We start from the raw sequence: 23,652 nt of genomic DNA, 5'->3' as shown, positions 1-23,652 counted from the left end.
TCCCCCAAATTGTCTAGAAGGTAGAATATGTGCTATTTTTACTTGTGTGTTTTGCTCTATTTTTTAGGAGATTGTGGATACTATTTGGAGTTATGTATAGCAAATTTGGTGTCATTTTATCATATAGAACATATATTAAATCATGTACTCTGAATTATAATTTATCAGGTTACAGAAATTATCTCTGAGATTCGGGCGCCCATTGTTACCGTTGGTGTTGATGATCCCGCTGACGTAAGAAAGAAAGAACTCAGGGTAAATTTCTTCTAAATTAAAGAAATGTTTTGAGAATAATGTAGTTGTATAAGTCTTTTATTTCCTTTTGCTGCATATTTTCAAAATTGTTCTCACAAAGTCACATTACTAACTATAAATTGTAAGAGTATCTAAAATGTTACCAGTTTATGCTGTCTGAAAGATTTGCCTGTCTCTGATTCAGGAAGAATACAACTTTTTTTGTATATGCTGGACTCGGCTGAACTTTTGGGTTGTTGTGATTTTAAATAATACTCTTCAGTTTGCTATAGATTTTTATATTAATGGTTTTTGTTAAAGCAATTTATATCTTTCCTTAGATGGCTGAAATAAAAGTTAAACTGATTGAGGCAAAAGAAGCTTTGGAAAATTGCATTAACTTACAGGATTTTAATCAAGCATCAGAATTAAAAGAAGAAATAAAAGCATTAGAAGATGCCAAAGTAAAGCTATTGAAAGAGACAGAGCAACTTGAAATCAAAGAAGTTCACATAGAGAAGGTATAGATAACTTTTTCATACTAAATGTCAGCAGTTATTAATCATCTCAACTACACTTTATTTTCTTTCTTAACTCCTGCCAGTGTATGTTTACTTTGGAGGGGTTTTTAGCAGTATCATGAATTAATGCGAAAATAGTTTTTCCCTTTTGTTCCTTTTTATTTTAGACTTTAAAAGGCCTCAGTTAGCTTTAATTATTATAACTAGGACTTTATTTGCTCCCTTGTCATGCTCATCTCTGGAGCCTACAGTCTTTTCTTCCTTGCTAAGGAAACTTACCTTCTAGTATTTTCTTCTGTTTGGTTGTGTGTGTGTGTGTGTGTGTGTGTGTGTGTGTGTGTGTGTTTTGAATGCTTTAGAAAAAGAAAATGTATCCATCTATCCATCTCTCTCTTCATGGAAGACTCATGACCTTTCTGAGCTAGGAAAAGAATTTCTATGGTAACCATATGATTGTACATATAGTTTTTAAAGCTTAACTTTTTGTTAACTTTTTGTTCTTAGAAAAAGCTAAGGAGTTTTGTTATTTTAAATGAAATACTGAACATTTTATCTAGTAACATTTAAAGTTTAGTTTCAGCAGTCTTTTTTTTTAACTTAGTTGTATTTGATAAACTTGTCACTTTAAGATAGAATGGTATCAGTTGCTCTAATATTTGATGTTAAATTTCATTCAGGAGATCTTTTAGAATTTTTCCTTTTGTAGTAAACATCATTATTATTTTACTTTGAGTTTGGGAAGTGCCAGTTGAAGTATGCTCAAAGAGAATGCTGGATAGGAAAGAGGTTACTGTTCAGGAGCATTTTGTAAGTTATACCATATCCTTGATTTCTCTAGTCATAGACATCCCTGCTCCAACACTCCACTTTCCCATTGAATATGCCTGAATTTTATTTTCATAGCTAGCATCTTATCTTGTTTGACAAAGTATGGATCATTATGGGTGCTTAATTTGAGGAACGGATTTAAAGTGAAAAATAAAAATGTAAACTGAAAAATGATACAAACTGCAGGTCTGAATTGGGAAATTGTGAACAAACATGGCCTATCATGATTAATATCATTTATTTAACTTGACTTGCTTTGACTATTTGTGTCTTCATTTGTCCTATTTAAGGGTTATAAATCTATTCTTGTTGTTGGCTTCCCCAGGGGAAGAAGTGTTTTCACTTGACATTGGAATAAAAATAATAATGTAAGCTAACAGTGACAGGATGCTTTTTCTGTGGTAGTCACTGCTTCAAGCACTTCACAAGTATTTGATTCTCACTATAACCTTGTGGGGTTGGTGCTATTTTCATTTTATATAGGAAAAGTAACTTGCCCAAAATTACACAGATAGTAAATGGTAGAGACAGGATTCAAACCCAGCCGAGTCAGGCTTTAGATTTGTGCCTTTAATGCACTGTATTGTTTCTTCTTGATGTGTTTTTAAAGGAATCCTGTAGGCCCATGGAATGGCTTATATGAGGGTCTAGAAGTTTAAAGAGTACCTGCTGTGTTTAAAAACTTCAGGTTCATAGGACTAGAGAAGTGAGGGGAGAGAAGTAAGAGATAAATCTTGTGGAAAAATTAAGGGCCAGGCTTGTTAAGGTCTTGTATAAGCAGTATTTAAAATTTTCTGCTTTAGCCAGGGATCATGGTGAATGACTAAAGGTTTTAAGTGGTAGGATAAGATTTATATCTTAGTTAGAAAATAGAGTGCAGAGTGATAAAAGCCTAGGCAGGCATAGTAGTTGAAGACTTATAGTAATGTAGCCTTGATATGTATACAGCCAGAAGAAGACAATGATGGTGGATGTGGAAAGAAGTGATGGATTTGAGGAGTATTTAGGAATTAGTAACAGGGAGAAGAGTGGATCCAGAATGTACCCTAGGTTTTTTGGTTTGGACATTTGGTAGATAGCAGTGTTATTTATGGAGATAGCACAAGAAGAGAAAGGATTTGGGTAATGATGAGTTCTTTTGGAAATTTTGAGTTTGGAAGCCTGTGAAACATACAAGAGGAAATGTAGCAATTGTATGTGTGAATCTGAAACTTAGGAGATGGATGGTAAATGGAGTTGTATGATTGGATAAGATTGCCCTAAGAGACAATATGCCTTAGAGAAAGCCCTGAAAAAGCTAATATTTAAAGGATGGGCAGAGGACATTTATACTAATGTAGAATATTTTGTGTTTCATTTTAGAATGATGCTGAAACACTACAGAAGTGTCTTATTTTGTGCTATGAATTGTTGAAGCAGATGTCCACTTCAACAGGTATAGGTGCAACCATGAATGGCATCATTGAATCGTTGGTAAGTTGGTGGCCTTTGAAGCTTTATTTTAGCCCACTGCTTCCTTAGTTTGTAAGTAATATGTTCCTTGGGTTCAAAAGAATAAAAAGATAATCATCTTTAGCATCTGATAAATATAAATGGTAAAATAAAAAAATTATATAGTGGCTACTTCATATTGTGAAGATTAAATTAAGATAATGTATATAAAAGACCTCGTATATAAGTTATACTTATCCCTTTAACAGGTTTGAAAAGTTATACTAGGAGGAGATGTAAAATATTTTCATTCTTTGAATAGTAACAGGAAATACTGAAACATATTAGGTATATTTAAGTCCTGGAGTCTTGCTATAGTCTTGCTATATAGAAAGACTCTGAGACTTACTTTATGAGCCCTGTGAAAGGAATTTGGGTTTTTTTTCCTATATATTTAAAGACGTTTTACTAAAGTAACTCTTCATAGAGATTTTATTAACTATAGGGACACAAATACTGCAAGACTCTAGTAAAATAACATTGTCTGATAGCAATATAATGCAGACCGCATGTAACTTAACATTTTCTAGTAGCCACATTTAAAAATTAAAAGTAAATAGGTGAAATATAATTTTAATATACTTAACTGAATATACCCCAAATATTTTAATGGCATCATTTGCTCAATATTTAACTGTCGAGACATTTTACATTCTGTTCTTCATACTAAATCTTAATAGCACATCTCAGTGTGGACTAGCACATTCCAAGCATTCAGTAGCCACATGTGGTTTATGGCGACAGTATTCCATAGTAGGGTATTCATACCAATGCTACTTATTCAAAGCAAAGTTTGAATGTATCTAGGCTCTTCCAGGATCCTCCCTCAATTGTTTTTACTTGGGATTAATGAAAAACAGCCAGTGGATGTAATCTAAAATCTAGTTCCCTGGGGTGCCTGGGTGGCTCATTCAGTTGAGCGTCCGACTTCAGCTCAAGTCATGATCTTGTGGTTCGTGGGTACGGCCCCACATCCAGATTGCCCCGTCAGTACGCCCACTTCGGATCCTCTGTCCCCACCTCTCTCTACCCCTCCCCCACTTAGGCTCTCTCAAAAATAAATTAGAAAAAAACCCACAAAACCACAAAGAAATTTAAAATCTAGTTCCCTGAATTGTCATGAGTTTCTAAATGCAGTAAAGATGCCAGTTCTTGTTTACGACAATGTAGAACTTCTGATTAAAAGTAGCTTTTACTAAACCATTAAAATTTAGTTTCATTCTTAGTAGAGCAAATGTCTTTAGTGAAAAGTAGTAGTTTTAAAGTTCTACTTGCATACTTTATGTCTGGTCCTATTGCAAGAGAATGGTAAAGTATGGTATAATTACATAATTGGAGTAGTAAATATGAAGACTATACATGTAGGGAGAAGATACACAAATTTGAGTGAAGGAAGAACACAAAATTGAATAGTCATAATGATTTTAAGTGTACAAAAACAATTTATGTCTAAAGATTGAAGGAAGGGGCGCCTGGGTGGCTCAGTTGGCTAAGTGTCTGACTTTGACTCAGGTTGTGATCTCACAGTTCGTGAGTTCGAGCCCCGCATCAGCTGAGGCTGTCAGCTCAGAGCCTGGAGACTGCTTTGGATTCTGTGTCTCCATCTCTTCTCTGCCCTTCCCCTACTCACTCTGTCTCACTTTCTCTCAACAATAAACATTAAAAAATAAATAAAAAATAGGGGTGCCTGGGTGGCGCAGTCGGTTAAGCGTCCGACTTCAGCCAGGTCACGATCTCGTGCTCCGTGAGTTCGAGCCCCGCGTCGGGCTCTGGGCTGATGGCTCAGAGCCTGGAGCCTGTTTCCGATTCTGTGTCTCTCTCTCTCTCTGCCCCTCCCCCGTTCATGCTCTGTCTCTCTCTGTCCCAAAAATAAATAAATGTTGAAAAAAAAAAAATTAAAAATAAATAAATAAATAAATAAAAATAAAGGTTGATGGAAACTAGAGGGATGTAAATGAGTAAGATATTTAGATAGAGGAGTTATATTTTAGTGAAATTACCATTTTTAAAATAAAAATCGGGGTGCCTGGGTAGTTCAGTCAGTTGAGTGTCTGACTCTTGATTTCAGCTCAGGTCACAATCCCAGGGTTGTGGGATTGGGCCCTGTGTCGAGCTCCGCACTGAACGTGGAGCCTGCTTAAGATTCTGTCTCTTTCCCTGTGCCTTTCTTCCCACTGCTCATGCAGGTGTTCTCTCTCAAAAAAAAAAAAAAAAAAATTAAAATTAAAATTAGAATCATAAAGTTATTAGTTGAGCAACTATTTACTGAACATCTATATACTAAATGCCAATGATAGAGTATACACGGTATACAAAACATATATAGACTGCCCTTGTGGATATTCTGGTCCAGTGATTGGGACATCAATCAAATAAATAAGTGGAAGGTTTTGACATTGATAATTGCTATGAAGAAGAGCTGTATGGTCCTATGTGAACTTAAAATATGGGATTTGTTCCATTCAGGGAAGGTGACCATAATCTGATATTTGAGTAGACCTTCACTATGTGAAAAGGGGAGGGAAGAATGTTCTAGATTTCTTCTCTCCAATATGGTTGCAGCCAGCCACATGTGGCTGTTAAAAACCTGTGGCTAGGAGCTCCTGGGTGGCTCAGTTGGTTAAGTATCTGACCTCAGCTCAGGTCGTGATCTCACAGTTGGTAAGTTCAAGCCCTGCATCTGGCTTTCTGCTGTCAGTGTAGAGCTCACTTCATATCCTCTGTCCCTCTCTTTCTCTGCCCCTCCCCCGCTTGCATGTACGCTCTTTCTTCTGCTCTCTCTCAAAAATAAACATTAAAAACAAACAAACTTGTGGGTATTAACAACTAGTCTAAACTGAGATGTGCTGTTTCAAAACACATTTGGTTTTGAAAACTTAGCACAAACAACACAACGTAGATTATCTGAAAATTTTTTCAAGTTTATTTATTTTGAGAGAGAGAGTGTGCGCGTGCGCAAGTGAAGTAGGGCAGAGAAAGAGAGGGACAGAATCCTAAACAGGTGCCACACTGTCATCATGGAGCCCGATGTGGAGCTTGAACTCATGAACTGTGAGATTATGACCTGAGCCAAAATTAAGAGTTGGGCACTTAATCGACTGAGTCACCCTGGCACTCCCTCAATTTTTAAATTTTGATTACATGTTATAATGTTAATATTTTGGTTATATTGAGAATAATAAGATGCATTAAAATTAGTTTCACATGTTTCTTTTTAATGTGCCTACTAGAAAATTTAAAATGACATATGACTTACATTATATTTCTGTTGAATAGCACTGCATGGAAGGCATCAAAATCAGACCATCGTTAAGCAAAGAGTGAGGGGTAGCATGGTATAAGATGACACTAAGAAATACCACATAATGAGACAAATGTCGTGTAAAGGAGTTTTATCTTTGTCTTATGAGCATTTATTATTATTATCATAATAGCATCTTATGAGCTATTGAGTCACTTTTAGCAGGTGGAGGGGGACGTGTCTCATGATCAGACTGTATTTCACTCTGGCTATATTCTCTGTTTTAGCAATTTTTACCTTTTTTTTTAATCTGAAAATTGATGTCGACAGTATGGATAAGAAGTAGATCTATGAAATGATATAGAAATTACCTCTTTGGCCATGTTTTTAATAATAATGCTGTTATAAATTTCTTATCCTGGTCAAAACTCTTTTAACTTCTAATTCATTTTAGATTCTTCCTGGAATAGTAAGTGTTCATCCTATAGTAAGAAATCTGGCTATTTTATGCTTGGGCTGCTGTGGACTACAGAATCAGGATTTTGCAAGTAAACACTTCGTATTATTATTGCAGGTAGGATTTATCTTGTGACAAAATCTTGACTGTATTTTCCTGAAATAAATATTCAGAATCTGTGGTGATAATGTGAGTACTCTACATTTATTATGTTCCAGGGCTTATTGATGACAGTGACTATTATGGATGACTTTTAGGGACTCTGATTTTTTTTCTTTTTTAATGTTTGCTTATTTTTGAGAGAGAGAGAGAAAGAGAGACAGCATGAGTGTGGGAGGGGCAGAGAGAGAGGGAGACAAAGAATCTGAAGCAGGCTCCAGGCCCTGAGCTGTCAGCACAGAGCCTGATGTGGGGCTTGAACTTACAAACCATGGGATCAGGACCTGAACCGAAGTCAGATGCTTAACTGAGCCACTCAGGCACTCCGAGGGACTCTGATTTTTATCTTTTGATTTCTTTCTTAATAAAGTTGAGAAAAGATGAAATGTCATTTATTTATTTAAAAAAATGTGTTTTTTTTAACGTTTATTTATTTTTGAGACAGAGAGAGACCGCGCATGAACGGGGGAGGGTCAGAGAGAGGGAGACACAGAATCTGAAACAGGCTCCAGGCTCTGAGCTGTCAGCACAGAGCCCGACACGGGGCTCGAACTCACGGACCACGAGATCATGACCTGAGCCGAAGTCGGCTGCTTAACCGACTGAGCCACCCATGCGCCCCGAAATGTCAATTATTTAAAGTATTTTTAAATTATATATAACAAAAATATATATAAAATACATATAACAAAAATTATAGCAAATATTTGTTGAGTATGATATGCTCAGCATTATTTTATGCTTAGGAAAAAATAAGATAGGTAATGAAAAAAACAAGATAAAAGTTGCTGTCCTAATGGAGCTTACATTTCAGAAGAGGAGACACACAGTGAAAAATAGCATGTCAAATTGAAAAAAAAAGAGAGTAAGGAATGGAAATAGGCAGAAGGATCTGTTTGGTCAAGAAAGGCCTGACTAATAAATTGAAATTTGGACCAGTCCCAGGAAAGTTGGAGAATGAGCCATGTAGATAACTGGGTAAGTTGTTTCTGATGAGAGGGAAGAACAGGGGAAGGGCCCCTGAAGTAGGACTTTGTTTCACATGGTCAAGGAACAAGGGGAACTATGGCTGGGGCAGATTGAGCAAAGAGGAGAAGGGTAGGAGAAAGGATTTGCAGATAATAGGATGTACATGTCTTCTGGGGACTTGCAGACTTCGCAGTGAATGAAATGATAAGGAATGGGAGGATTCTGCATACAGGATTATTATGATCTGACTGGGTATAATGTTGATGTAGACCAGGGGTTGGCATACCTTTTCTATAAAGGGATAGAGAGTAAATATATTTTACTCTGCAGGCCACATGGTGTGTCTCAAGTACTATTCTGTGATGCAGGTGTGAAAACAGCCATGGCAATATATAAATGAGTTTGTGTGGCTGTAGTTAAAAAAATTTATTTATGGACACTAAAATTTGAATTTCATACAATTTTCACATGCAACGAGGTTATTTTTTTTTAATCGTTTAAAGATGTGCAACTCTTCTTTATTTGAAGGCTGTGCAAAACCAGGCAGCAGACTGGGTTTGGCCCCTCACCCATAGTTTGCAGGTCTCTAGTATTTAGTATTTAGGGGTACAAGTATGGAAGCGGAGATGCTCATAGGAGGGTATTGCAATAATCCTGGAAGGAGATGATGATGACTTGGACCAATGTTCAAGTGGTTACTGGGGTCTTGAGAAGTGTTGGTAATCTACATTTGAAGATGGTATCTATAGAATTTGCTGATGAATCTGATGTGGATGTGAAAGAAAGAAATTGAAGATAACTAAAAATTTTAGTTAAAATAATTGGGAAAGATAGACTTGCCCTTTCCTGTATGGGGAAAACAGAAACAAATTTTATGGTGGATGAGATAAGGAGTTCAGTTTTGGGTGTGATAAGTTTGAAGTTTGAGTTGCACGTGGATAGATTGAATAGGCAGTTGTATGTGAGTCAGAGATAGGAGGGACATGCGAGTTGGAGAGAGGGATCTAAGTCTTTATAATAGTATCCAGTGCTTAGAGACTGGATGTTACCTGAGGGATGAATGTAGAATGAGTAGCAGTCTTGCCGTTGTAGTTCCCTAGGGCTTAGGTAACATTTAAAGGAATGGGAGATAAAGAGGAACCAGTAAAGACCAAGGTGAAGTGGACAGTAAGGGGAGAGTGTGATGTCCTAGAAGGCAAGTGAAGATGTTATTTTCCAAGGGCTAGCATCACCTAACTGTCTATTGCTGGTGACAGGTTGACAAGGATTTGTAATTGCCCTTTTGGGGCAAATAAGGAAATATTTGGTGACTTTCATGAGCGTAGCTTATATGGAGGTTAAAGTTTTATAGGAGTGGGCCGAAGAGAGAATTATGAGAGGGGAATTGGAGATAGCCAGTGTAGACTACTCTTTCAAGGTTTTGTTTTTGTTAGGACTAATAGAAATGGGGAGGTAGCAAGAGAAGGATATGGGATAAAAAGAGGTGGGTTTTTTTTGTTTTTTTTTTTTAAGTTTATTTATTTTGAGAGAGACAGCATGCACGTGAGCATGGGAGGTACAGAGAGAAGAGGGAGAGAGAATCCTAAGCAGGCCCTGCTCTGTCAACACAGAGCCTGGTGCAGGGTTGGATCCTACAAACTGTGAGATTGTGACCTGATTTGAAACCAAGAGTTGGACGTTTAACCAACAGAGCCACCTTGGCGCCCCAAAATATTTTTGGTTTCAATTTTTTTTTAAGGTCGAGAAAGTTACAGTATGTTTGTAATACTAAGGACAAAGGCCTAGTGAGAGGAAAAAATTGATAATATAGGGAAGAGAAGGCAGTTGCTAGAGTGCTATTGGGTAGACAAGAAGGGATGGCATCGAGTGTACCAGTGGAGTATAAACTCCCTTGGACATCTGTCTTTAACATTTGGGCCTGGCTTAACTTCAAAAATATACCTCCCTCCATTTCCCATATAAAAAGACGATGTGAGGGGCGCCTGGGTGGCGCAGTCGGTTGGTTAAGCGTCCGACTTCAGCCAGGTCACGATCTCGCGGTCCGTGAGTTCGAGCCCCGCGTCAGGCTCTGGGCTGATGGCTCAGAGCCTGGAGCCTGTTTCCGATTCTGTGTCTCCCTCTCTCTCTGCCCCTCCCCCGTTCATGCTCTGTCTCTCTCTGTCCCAAAAATAAATAAACGTTGAAAAAAAAAATTAAAAAAAAAATAAAAATAAAAAGACGATGTGATTAATGTAGCATCTGGTGTTGCCAAATGGTATAAAAAATTGCAAGGAATTTTAGTGCAGATTGCTTGCCAACAGGTTAAATGCGAATACTTTGTGTGCTCAATTTGAAAATAACATGTGACAACACAGATCGTCATTTTCATGAAAAGATTATTTTAAAAGACTGAACTCCACCAATAATAGAATATTCCTTCAGCAAGAAACCCTTATCTTGGAGCATCCTTTAATGTTGCAGTCACATTACCAGGAAAAACAAAGTATACAATTAAAGAGAACTTGGGGAAGTCATGTGTTCTGGAAATGGTCAAATTGTTTGTGGCTTGTATCAAAGGAAGAAAATTAAAATTGTACTTACGTCAAAAGACAGTCATAAGAAATTTCAGAGTTTTGTTCTAGTTTCCTTTTTTGGAACGTTTGGCATCTGATCAATTTATTTAATGCAGTGATGAAATTACTGTTGCTGTTTTGTTTATATTTATCATCCTATGCTACTGTTGTCACAGGAAAATTTCTGTTATTGTTAGGTCCTTTTGGAAACTTGAAATGTCAGTATTTAAAATGATGTGAGGTTCCTTTCTCAAAGAAACTGAAAGAAAAATATTGGTACTTTGTTCAGATGAATCATTTTTAGTGCTTGGCTGTATATCTGGTTTTGCTCCAACATGCAGAGTGAATCTCCATGTATAGCGAGACATTCTTTTTACATCAGCAGGTATTGGCATCAGTGGTTCTGCTAGTAATTCTCAAGAAAGTCTTGTTTACTATTGTGAAATTTTATGGCTTTATAGGTACTCGGAATAAAATCCTGTAGTTTCAAAGAGGTTTTACTAAGAAATTAGTGTACAATAAACTCTCTACTTTCCTGTCTTCCTAGAAGATGGGTCTTGTACTAGATTGACCCGTGGTCATTACTTTTTTTTTTTTTTAATGTGGAAGAAAAATCTTATTAGAATGTTTGATAGTGAACGATTCATTTATGTCTAGTTAAGTGTATTTTTTTTTTTTGCTCTAAAAATGGGATAAAATATTAAGATATTTTGTATACCATTAAGAATGCTGCTGAAAAATTATAAGTTTTAGTCAGGCTGGAAGTCTGATAGAGAAGATTGAAGGTAGACAGTTATATAAAATTTCTAGTATTGCAGCAAAGGAAATACCATAGAACTTTCCCAGAAAATAATTAAGTTCAGTTAACCTTTAAAGATGAAATGTGGATTTTGATCCTTTTCATTTTTGCTGGCATAATATCAGTAATAAGTGCTGTGGTCATTTTAGTCCAAAGAAATGCAGTATGAATGTAATGCTTATGAGTGGCCTGGACCATTCTGAAGTTATTTAATACTACCTCATCTTCCACTTGACAGAGAGAGCTTGTTACTGTTTGTATTTATATATGTAATTTTCTGTAGTAGAAAGGAACTGTCAAAATGAGGCAGGTGTGAAAGATAAATGATGTTTTTTATGAAGACCATTCCACAATTTTACTCTCTTCCAAATCAAGCCAGTCAACAGAATAGCAGCCTTGTCATGGAATTAAAGTTTTAATGAAGTAAAGGTTGCCTTTTTTTTTTTTTTAAAGTATAAACAGCTGTGATCTCTAAACTTTTTTTCAAGGACTAGCTATTAATATTTGCCTTAAAAATAGGTATATTTTTTTGTAAATTAAAAATGTGAATGATAAAAGGTTCAAATGCAGTAAAATAAATTATATGTATGATTTTGCCTATATTTTTTTATTTTTATTTTTTTATGTTTGTGTATTTTTGAGACAATGCAAGAGACAGAGTGCAATCAGTGGAGGGGCACACAGAGGGAGACACAGAATCTGAAGCAGGCTCCAGGCTCTGAGCTGTCAGTCCAGAGCCTGATGCGGGGCTTGAACTCACAAACTGTGAGATTATGACCTGAGCTGAAGTCCTACGCTTAACCAACTGAGCCACTCAGGCGCCCCTATTGTTTTGTATGTTTTTCTGGGGTGGGGTTTTAAACTCTTTATCAGGTCCTTAAAGTGGTTCATGATCCAAAGTAGTTAACCACTGAATAAATTCAGTTGTTTATATTTATAAAATTATTCTTAGGGCTATTGTTAGAAGATTTTAGATTAAGGGAAAATAGCTGTGTTTTGGGAGTAAGAAAGCAGTTCTTTTTTAAATCAGGTTTTAGTAATAAAAATTGATTGAAGACATATATATACACTTGTTAGGTGGGAGAGGGAGATTATTTCATTTTAAAGTCTTTCTTAGATAAATATTCAGTATTGAGAGCTATTGCTAGCCAGTAAGGGACTGAGAAGGGCAAGGAAAACAAAGTTACTGCTGAAAGAGTATCATGTTTAGAATTCGTAGAGAACAGTCAAGAAAACTATATTTGGCTTTGGCAAATATGTTGGTCTTACCATAATAGATATATTCTTGAAATTTCTTTCAAAGTTTTGAGCTATTTTTCTCAGTTCACTAACTTGACCAACGTGCAGGTAATTTTCATTCATTCTAAAGAAAGGCTAAGCCATGTAGCCAAATAATTTATCAGTGTCCACAACTTAAGGGCAGTAAGGAATATAATAAATCTCTTCGTAATAGAAATATTCGGTTCTTTTTCATGGCTTTGAAATTTGGTATATAGGAAATCAGTGTTCTTAACTTAGGACAGACTTCTACAAACCACTGGGTTTTATAAGGTTCACCTCCTTTTATAAAGGAGTCCAGTTCATTGAGAACTGAATTCACTTTTAATGAATTCTGAATTTATTGAGCTAATAAGAGAAAATTTTATCTTTAGTGAAGCTTGATAACCTAGAATAGTACTAAGAGTACTGATGTTTTTGTTTTTTTTTTTTAATTTTTTTTTTCAACGTTTATTTATTTTTGGGACAGAGAAAGACAGAGCATGAACGGGGGAGGGGCAGAGAGAGAGGGAGACACAGAATCGGAAACAGGCTCCAGGCTCTGAGCCATCAGCCCAGAGCCCGACGCGGGGCTCGAACTCACAGAGCATGAGATCGTGACCTGGCTGAAGTCGGACGCTCAACCGACTGTGCCACCCAGGCGCCCCAGAGTACTGATGTTTTTAATGAATGCTTTTCATTGGTTGGAATGTAATGTTTTTGTCTTAATAGGTGGCCCAAAACAATTTCAATGTAATTAAACTCTTTTTCTAGATCTTAGAAGAAAATCATAGTGAATATAATATATTCATTCTTTTTTTTTTAATTTTTTTTTTTAAGTTTCATTTTGAGAGCCAGAGAGAGCAGGTGGGGGAAGGGGGGAGAGAGAATCCCAAGCAGGCTCTGCACTGTCAGCATGGAGCCTGATGTGGGGCTTGAACTCAGGAACCATGAGCTTGTGACCTGAGCTGAAACCAGGAGTTGGATGCTTAACCGACCGAGCCATCCAGGTGCCCCATTCATTTTCAAATAAAAGGCAATAATATAATTCAGCCTGACTCTAGTTCTAGAAAGTTTGTACTGAAGGTGAACTTTTTCTGGATGAAATAGAAGTCTAAATGTTATGGTACCGGGTGCCGGGTAGCCCAGTCTGTTAAGCATCTGACTCTTGATTTCGGCTCAGGTCACGATCCCAGGGTGGTTGGGTTCCATACTAAGTGTGGAGCTTGCTTAAGATTCTCTCTCTGCCTCTGCCCTTATTCCCAACTTACACACGCGCTCTCTCTCTTGAATAATTTTATTTATTTATTTATGTGAAAAATGTTATGGTAGAAATAAAAATATTAACTTTAAAATGGAAATTTTAATTTTTGAAAAATGGTATTTAATGTGGACTTGACTGTTGAAATTAGACTAAGAAAATAAGGTGCATGTTAATTTTATGCAGTATAAACAGACTGAAAACTTTACCGAATTTACTTTTTTTGGTGGGGATATTTTAATTTAGGTTTTGCAAATTGATGATGTGACAATAAAAATAAGTGCTTTAAAGGCAATCTTTGACCAACTGATGACATTTGGGATTGAACCTTTTAAAACTAAAAAAATCAAAGCCCTTCAAAGTGAACATGCAGAAATAAACACTGATGGAGACCAAGAGGTAAAAGAAGCTGAAGAAGAGACTGCTACAGCCAAGAATGTTCTGAAACTCCTTTCTGATTTCTTAGATAGTGAGGTAAGAAATGATCATAGCCCTGTTATTATGAAATTCCTTTTTATTGTGTATATATTTATACTCTTTATTTCTTTTAGGCCGAAGCTTAAATTTGGCCATTTAAAACTTTTGCCTTTTAAATGTAATCAAGTCCCACTTCCAATACTGATAGACCTCGTTTCTCACCCTCAGATTGATTGCAAGTGCAGAGTTTAAAAAAAAAATTTTTTTTTTTATGTTTATTTTTGAGAGAGAGAGAGACAGAATGCAAGCTGGGGAGGGGCAGAGAGAGAGGGAGGCACAGAATCTGAACCAGGCTCCAGGCTCTGAGCTGTCAGCACAGAGCCCAACGCAGGACTCAAACTCATGAACCATGTGACATCATGACCTGAGCCAAAGTCAGATACTTAACCGACTGAGCTACCCAGGCGCCCTTGCACAGTTTTGAAGTATAAACAAAAATGACTATTAGAGGGGGTTCTGTTTTTTTTTTTTTCCATCTTTTCCCCTGTCTTTGTGTTTTATGACTTAAAGTTTTTCCCCCAAGAGTCTTAAGAAATAATTTAAAGTAATTTTATGTTGGGTCAGTGGAAGGTCTGAGACAGAGTATGGGATTTGACCCTTTTCCTTAAGGTACCCTTGAACTACGTTTTTATAGCATATATAAATAAACTTTTTAATATTTTTTTATTGAGGTGAAATTGATATTTCAACTGATACAACAATTTTAAAGTGGACAATTGGTGTTTAGTACATCCACAAGGTAATACAACTGCCACCTCTGTCCAATTTTTAAAAACATTTTCCTAAAAGGAAACTGGATCCATTGAGCAATCGCTCCCTATTTCCCCTCCAGCCAGCTCCTGACAGTCACCAATGTGCATTTTGTTTCCATGGATTTAACTATTCTAGATGTTTCATATAAATGGAATTAATTATATAGTATATGACTTTGTGTCTGCTTTCTTTCATTTAGCTTATTTTCAAGGCTCCTCCATGTTGTAGTTTGTATCGGTACTTTATTCCTTCTTATGGCAGAACAATCTATCATTTTATGTATGTACCACAATTTGTTTAGCCATTCATCCATTGAAAGATATTTGGGCTGTTTCCACGTTTTGGCTATTGCGTATAGTGCTATTGTGAACATGCACGGATATGTATTTGTTTTCTGTTTTTGGGGTATGTATCTAGGAGGGGTTTACTAGGTCATATTGGTGATTTTTTTTTTTTTTTAAGGATTTACTCCCAATCTAGTTAATTGACATTCCAACAATTCACATATTTATCTACTTATTCAGAATGTGAGAACATTTCTACTCTCCTAGTAGCAAAATTCATTTATACAATACAGCGTTATCAACTGTAGTCACCATGTTTTACATTAGGTCTTCAGAATTTTTTAATTTTAATTCTAATTTTTTAAGAACTTACAGGGGCGCCTGGGTGGCGCAGTCGGTTAAGCGTCCGACTTCAGCCAGGTCACGATCTCGCGGTCCGTGGGTTCGAGCCCCGCATTGGGCTCTGGGCTGATGGCTCAGAGCCTGGAGCCTGTTTCGATTCTGTGTCTCCCTCTCTCTCTGCCCCTCCCCCGTTCATGCTCTGTCTCTCTCCCAAAAATAAATAAACGTTGGAAAAAAAAAAAAAAGATGACTGCCTTCCTTTAAGGGAGGCCACAGCTTGAAAAAAAAAAAAAGAACTTACAACTGAAAGTTTGTATGCTTTTACCAATGTCTCTGTATCTCCCCCCAACCCTGCCACCAGTCCTGGCAACTACTTTTCTACTCTATTTCTATGAGTTTGACTTTTTTTTTTTTTAAGATTCTACATATAAAGTGATACCATACAGTAGTTATCTTTGTCTGGCTATTTCACTTAGCACAGCATCCTGAAGGACTCTCCATGTTGCAGATGGTAGGATTTCCTTCTTTTTTACCTCCAAATATATTCTGTTGTATATGCATCTATACCACTTCTTCATCCATTCACCCATTGATGGACACTTAGGTTGTTTCCATATCTTGGCTATTGTAAATAATGCTACAATGAACATGGGAGTGCAGATCTCTCTTTGAGATTCTGTTTGCACTTCCTTTGGATATATATACCAGGAAGTGGAATTGCTCGACCATATGATAATTCTATTTTTAATTTTTTTGAGGAAACTTCATATTGTTTTCTGTAGTGGCTGCACCAGTTTATATTCCCACCAGCAGGGCACAAAGCATCCCTTTTTTCTACATCCTCACCAGCACTTAGCTTCTTTTTGTTGATTCAAACAGTGTGAAGTGATATTGCATTGTAGTTTTGATTTGTATTTCCCCAAAGATTAGTGATGTTAAGCACTTTTTCATCTTCCTGTTGGCTGTTTCTGTGTTGTTTTTGGAAAAATGTCATTTCAGTTCCTCTGCACATTTTTTTTAAAGTTTTTATTTAAATTCCAGTTAGTTAACATACAATAATATTAGTTTTAGGTGTACAATATAGTTATTCAACACTTCCATACAACAACCAGTGCTCATCACAAGTGTCCTCCTTAATCCCCATCACTTATTTAACCTTTCCTCTCACCTACCTCCCCTCTGGTGACCATCAGTTTATTCTGAATAGTTAGAGTCTGTTTCTGGCTTTACCATTCCCTCTCCCCCCCCCCCCCCCCATTTGTTTTGTTTCTTATAGTCCACATATGAGTGTCTTTAACTTATTTCGCTTAGCATAATACTCTCTAGATCCATCCATGTTGTTACAAATGGCAAGATTTTATTTTTTATGGCTGAATAAAAATATATATACCCACCTCTTCTTTATCCATTCATCAGTCAATGGACACTTGGACTGTTTCCATAATTTGTATTGTTGATAATGTTGCTGTAAACATCGGGTTGCATGTATCTCTTTGAATTAGTATTTTTGTATTTCTTGGATAAATACCTAGTAGTGCAATTGCTGGATTGCAGGGTAATTCTATTTTTAACTTTTTAAGGAACCTCCACACTGTTTTCCAGAGTGGCTACAGCAGTTTGCATTCCCAACAGTGTAAGAGGGTTCCCCTTTCTCCACATCCTTGCCAACACCTGTTGTTTCTTGTGTTGTTGATTTTAGCCATTCTGTCAGGTGTGAGCTGCTTTCAGGTGTGAGGCGCTTTCTCATTGTAGTTTTCATTTGTATTTTAATTGGATTCTTTGGTGGTTTTTTGCTATTGAGTTATAGGAGTTCCTTATATATTTTGAATATTAATTCCTTATCAAATACATAGTTTGCGAATATTTTCTTGCATTGCATTTTGAGGTTGCCTTTTCATTTTGTTAATGGTTTCCGCTGCTTTGTAGAGCTTTCAGTTTGATGTAGTCCAGCTTGTTTATTTTGCTTATGTTGTCTTTGCTTTTGTTGTCAAATCCAAAAAATCACCAAGATTTATGTCAGGGAGCTTACCTCTTATGTTTTCTTCTAGGAGTTTTATGGTTTCATGTGATAATTTCTTTAACTTTGTTGAGGACCTGCCAAACTGTTTCACAGCAGCCAAACCATTTTACATTTTTATCAACATCGTTAAATGATTTCAGTTTTTCCACATTCATATCAACACTTACTATTTTCCAGTAAAGTTTTTTTTTTTTTAACCATTTTAGTAGATTAAAAAGATACCTCAAATGGTTTTAAATTGCATTTCCCTAATGATTAATGAGTATCTTTATGTGCTTGTTACCTATTTGTATGTCTTGTTTGGAAAAATGTCTTCAAATCCTTTTCCCAGTTTTAAGTTGGGTTGTGCCTTTTGAGTTTCTTCATATATTCTGAGTAGTAGATCCTTATCAAATATATGATATGCAAAAATTTTCTCCATATACATTATCTTTTCACTTTCTTAATAATGTCCTTAGATATAGAAAACATTTTTATTTTTATTTTTTTTAATTTTTATTTATTTTTAATTTTTTTTTCAACGTTTATTTATTTTTGGGACAGAGAGAGACAGAGCATGAACGGGGGAGGGGCAGAGAGAGAGGGAGACACAGAATCGGAAACAGGCTCCAGGCTCTGAGCCATCAGCCCAGAGCCCGACGCGGGGCTCGAACTCACGGACCGCGAGATCGTGACCTGGCTGAAGTCGGACGCTTAACCGCCTGCGCCACCCAGGCGCCTCTCTAGAAAACATTTTTAATTTTGATAGACTAATTTATGTATTTTTTCCTTTTATTGCTTATGTGCTTTTTGATGTCATATCTAAGAATCTATTGCTAAATCCAAGTCATGGAGACTTGTTTCTGTATTTTCTTCTAAGAGTTTTACTTTTTTAGTTTTTTATATTTAGGCCTTTGATGCATTTTCTTTTTAAAAAATTTTTTTTTTCAAACGTTTATTTATTTTTGGGACAGAGAGAGACAGAGCATGAACGGGGGAGGGGCAGAAAGAGAGGGAGACACAGAATCGGAAACAGGCTCCAGGTTCTGAGCCATCAGCCCAGAGCCTGACGCGGGGCTCGAACCCACGGACCGCGAGATCGTGACCTGGCTGAAGTCGGACGCTTAACCGACTGCGCCACCCAGGCGCCCCTAGGATGCATTTTCAAATAATATTTCCACATGGTTTTAGGTAGAAGTCCAGTTTCATTGTTTTGCTTGTGGACATGCAGTTTGTGTTAGTTGAAGAGACTCTTCTTTATCCACTGAATTGTTTTGGCACCTTTGTGGAGAATCAGCTGACCTAGGTGTGTGAGTTTTTTTTTCTGGACTCTCAATTATATTCCATTCCCTGTGTGTGTCCTTTGCCAGTACCAGACTGTTAATTGGTTTAACTTCATAATAAGTTTTGAAATTGGGGAGTTGAGTTCTCCAACTTTGTTCATTATGTTCAGTATTGTTTGGCTACTCTGGGTCCTTTGCAGTTCTTTATGAATTTGAGGATTAGTTTTTCCATTTCTGCAAAAAAGTCCACTAGAATTTTGATAGGGCTTGCATTGAATATGTAGATTGCACTGGATAGTAATGCTATCTTAATAATGTTAAAATCTTACAGTCCATAAACTTGGATGTCTTTCCATTTATTTAGGTCATCTTTAATTTCTTTCAGAAATTTAATTACTTTCAGAGTGGTTTGTAGTTTTCAAGGTATAACTCTTTAATTTTCTTGGTTAAATTTATTCTTATGTATTTCCATGCTATTGTAAATGGTATTGTTTTCTTAATTTGCTTTTTGGATGGCTCATTGATTTTGTATAGAAACTCAATTGGGTTTTTTATGTGTTTATTTGATTTGGTTTTCAACTTTACTCCATTTATGTATTAAACTCCTGTAGTTTTTTTGTGTGTGTGAATTCTTTGGTATTTTCTCTGTATAGGATCATGTCATCTGTGAAGAGACATTGTTTCAGTTCTTCCCTTTCCAGTTCATGTGTCTTATTTCTCTTCCTTCTTTTTTTTTTTTTTTTTTTTTTTTTATTTATATATGAAATTTATTGTCAAATTGGTTTCCATACAACACCCAGTGCTCATCCCAAAAGGTGCCCTCCTCAATACCCATCAGCCACCCTCTCCTCCCTCCCACCCCCCATCAACCCTCAGTTTGCTCTCAGTTCTCAACAGTCTCTTATGTTTTGCTTTTTTCCCCTTTGGCCTCTTTTTTTTTTTTTTTTTTCCTTCCCCTCCCCCATGGGTTCCTATCAAGTTTCTCAGGATCCACATAAGAGTGAAACCATATGGTATCTGTCTTTCTCTGTATGGCTTATTTCACTTAGCATCACACTCTCCAGTTCCATCCACGTTGCTACAAGAGGCCATATTTCATTTTTTCTCATTGCCACGTAGTATTCCATAGTGTATATAAACCACAATTTCTTTATCCATTCATCAGTTGATGGACATTTAGGCTCTTTCCATAATTTGGCTATTGTTGAGAGTGCTGCTATGAACATTGGGGTACAAGTGCCCCTATGCATCAGCACTCCTGTGTCCCTTGGATAAATTCCCAGCAGTGCTATTGCTGGGTCATAGGGTAGGTCTATTTTTAATTTTCTGAGGAACCTCCACACTGCTTTCCAGAGCGGCTGCACCAATTTGCATTCCCACCAACAGTGCAAGAGGGTTCCCGTTTCTCCACATCCTCTCCAGCATCTAGAGTCTCCTGATTTGTTCATTTTGGCCACTCTGACTGGCGTGAGGTGATACCTGAGTGTCGTTTTGATTTGTATTTCCCTGATAAGGAGCGACGCTGAACATCTTTTCATGTGCCTGTTGGCCATCCGGATGTCTTCTTTAGAGAAGTGTCTATTCATGTTTTCTGCCCATTTCTTCACTGGGTTATTTGCTTTTCGGGTGTGGAGTTTGGTGAGCTCTTTATAGATTTTGGATACTAGCCCTTTGTCCGATATGTCATTTGCAAATATCTTTTCCCATTCCGTTGGTTGCCTTTTAGTTTTGTTGGTTGTTTCCTTTGCTGTGCAGAAGCTTTTTATCTTCATAAGGTCCCAGTAATTCACTTTTGCTTTTAATTCCCTTGCCTTTGGGGATGTGTCGAGGAAGAGATTGCTACGGCTGAGGTCAGAGAGGTCTTTTCCTGCTTTCTCCTCTAAGGTTTTGATGGTTTCCTGTCTCACATTCAGGTCCTTTATCCATTTTGAGTTTCTTTTTGTGAATGGTGTGAGAAAGTGGTCTAGTTTCAACCTTCTGCATGTTGCTGTCCAGTGCTCCCAGCACCATTTGTTAAAGAGACTGTCTCTTTTCCATTGGATGTTCTTTCCTGCTTTGTCAAAGATGAGTTGGCCATACGTTTGTGGGTCTAGTTCTGGGGTTTCTAGTCTATTCCATTGGTCTATGTGTCTGTTTTTGTGCCAATACCATGCTGTCTTGATGATGACAGCTTTGTAGTAGAGGCTAAAGTCCGGGATTGTGATGCCTCCTGCTTTGGTCTTCTTCTTCAAAATTACTTTGGCTATTCGGGGCCTTTTGTGGTTCCATATGAATTTTAGGATTGCTATTTCTCTTCCTTCTTTCCTTTCTTTCTTTCCTTTTCCTTTTCCTTTACCTTTTCCTTTTCCTTTTCCTTTTCCTTTTCCTTTTCCTTTTCCTTTTTTTTCCTTTTTTCCTTTTTTCCTTTTTTCCTTTTTTCCTTTCTGTTGCAGGGAGTATGGCTGGAGTCGCAAATGATGAGTCTGTAAACAAAGTGCAGTTAAGTGAACATCCACATGCTCAAGTCGGAATGAGGCCCCTCCAGAATGAAGCTCCTTTTTATTAGGATAATTGCTAAAGACTATGTGCATAAAGTCAGCTAAGCAAGTGTGTTAATCAATCTAATGGTTTAGCTTTTCAAGGTTGAATTTCGAGTTAATTGGTTTCTATAACACTAGGAAGGGTCAGGTGTGAAGGAGGATCTGACCCTGGACAATGTTAATGGCTCTAGGCATTCATTACAAGCCTAGCTGAGGCTTTGTAAACTTGTCCTAAGGCCTTGCACCTTCTTCAGCCCTTCTCTTTTGAAGTGTTTTCCTTTGATGCTTCTCTCCTGCATCTCGCACTTCTTTCTTTGCCTGATTGTTCTAACTGCAATCTGCAGTACACTGTGGAGCAACAGGGGTTAAAACAAGCATCTTTTGGGTTTCTGGGTGGCTCAGTCAGTTGAGCATCTGACTTTTGATTTCGGCTCAGGTCATGATCCCAGTGTAATGGGACTGAGCCTCATGGTGGACTCCTTGCTGAGTGTGCAGCATGCTTAAGATTCTCTCTTTCTCTCCCTCTACCTCCTTCACCTATTCCCTCTCTCTAAAAGCAAAACAAAAATGAAAACAAGCATCTTTGTTTTGTCTCTGATGTTACGGGAACATCTTTAGTCTTTATTGAGTATGATGTGGATTCATCATAAATGATCTTTATCATTTTGAGAGTTTCTTTCTACTTTTTTTTTTCTTTCTTTTGTTTTTATCATGAAAGCATGTTTCTACATCAGTTGAGATGCTCATGTGGGTTTTTGTTCCTTTATTGATATATATATTACATTGCTTGATTTTCTTCTGTTGAATGACCCTTGTATTCTTGGGAAAAATCCCACTTGGTTATGGTGTATAATCTTTTTAATATGTTGTTGGTTTGGTAGCATTTTGTTGAATGTTTTTGTGTCTGTATTCATAAGGGAAATTGGACTGTAGCTGTCTTGCATTGTCTTTGCCAGGCTTTGGTGTTAGGGTAATACTGACTTCATTTATTGAGTTGGGAATTGTTTGCTCCTCTTGTATTTATTGGAAGACTGTGAGAAGATTGGTGTTAATTCTTCTTTAACTGCTTGGTGGGGATTTACCTGTAAAGACATCTAGTGTTGGACTTTTCTCTTGGGGAGGTTTCTATGACTTATTTACTTTGGGTATTATTAGAGGGCTATTTGGATCTTGTTTTTTACTGAGTAAATTTTAGGAAATTGTCCATTTCATCTAAGTTTTTTAATATTTTGGTGGTCAGCGCATAGTATTTTCTTATAATTCTTTTTATTAGTATAAGGTCAGCTGTAACGTTCCTGCTTTTATTTCTGATTTCAGTGGTTTGCATCTTATTTTTTTTGTTAAGTTTTTTATTTTGAGAGAGAGTGCGTGTGCACCTGCTTTTGTGTGCGAGTGGGTGAGGGGCAGAGAGAGGGGGAGAAAGAGAATCCCAAACAGATTCTGTCTTCACAGAGCCTGACACCAGACTCTAACCCGTGAACCGTGAGATCATGACCTGAGCCAAAATCAAAAGTCAGACACTTAACTGACTCAGCCATCCAGGTGGCTCCTTTCTTTCTTTTTTTTTTTTTTTTGTGTAAGCATTTACTGCTATAAATGTCCCTGTGTGTGCCCTGCTTTTGTTGCACTTCGTAAATTTTAGTTTTTTGTATTTTCATTTTAGTTCATCTGTAAGTATTTCCTAAATTCCCTTTTGATGTGTTCTTTGATCATTGGTGTGTGAAAAAAGTATATTGTTGGCACGTTTGTGAATTTTACAGTTTCCTTCTGTTACTGCTTTCTAGGTGTATTCTGTTGTGGTTTGAGAAAAAATTTCAATGTTTTCATTCTTTTAAATTTATTTAGAGTTGTTTTGGCCTAACATGGTGTCTGTCCATGAGGATAGTCCATGTGCACTTGAGAAGAAAATACATTCCGCTATAGTAAGGTGGAATGAATACATGTGTGGTAGGTCTGGTTGGTCTGTAGTGTTGTTTGAGCCCTCTGTTTCCCTATTGATCTGTCCGGGTGTTCTGTCCATTACATAAAGCTCTTTAATTATTACTGTTGAGCTATTCCTTCCTGCCTTTCTGTCAGTGCTTGCTTATGTATTTGGAGGCTCTGTTATTTGTTATGTCTATACTTCTAATTCTCTTTTTTTTTCTCTTTTTTGATGAATTAACCTTTTTAATATCAGAATTTGTTACCCTTTGTTAAAAGTTTTTGACTAAACACATTTTGATTGCA

General features: G+C 36.9%; 1 protein-coding gene across 3 annotated transcripts in view; it reads left to right on the top strand.

Annotated features, from left to right (window-relative positions):
• Nucleotides 1-23,652, top strand: part of NCAPG (non-SMC condensin I complex subunit G) — a 49,467-nt gene that overhangs the window by 15,120 nt on the left and 10,695 nt on the right. For all 3 annotated transcript variants that reach the window (XM_040487316.1, XM_040487321.1, XM_040487305.1), the window contains 5 exons: nt 169-255; nt 576-755; nt 2,946-3,056; nt 6,770-6,889; nt 14,016-14,243. In XM_040487316.1, coding sequence (XP_040343250.1) covers nt 169-255; nt 576-755; nt 2,946-3,056; nt 6,770-6,889; nt 14,016-14,243 — 726 coding nt within the window. The remainder of the gene's footprint in view (nt 1-168; nt 256-575; nt 756-2,945; nt 3,057-6,769; nt 6,890-14,015; nt 14,244-23,652) is intronic.

This window comes from Herpailurus yagouaroundi, unplaced genomic scaffold (genome assembly GCF_014898765.1).
Source record: "Herpailurus yagouaroundi ecotype Mexico unplaced genomic scaffold, PumYag 28, whole genome shotgun sequence".
NCBI classification, from domain to species: Eukaryota; Metazoa; Chordata; class Mammalia; order Carnivora; family Felidae; genus Herpailurus; species Herpailurus yagouaroundi.
The sequence above is the reverse complement of the archived record's forward strand: the minus strand, read 5'-3'. Positions and strand labels throughout refer to the sequence as shown.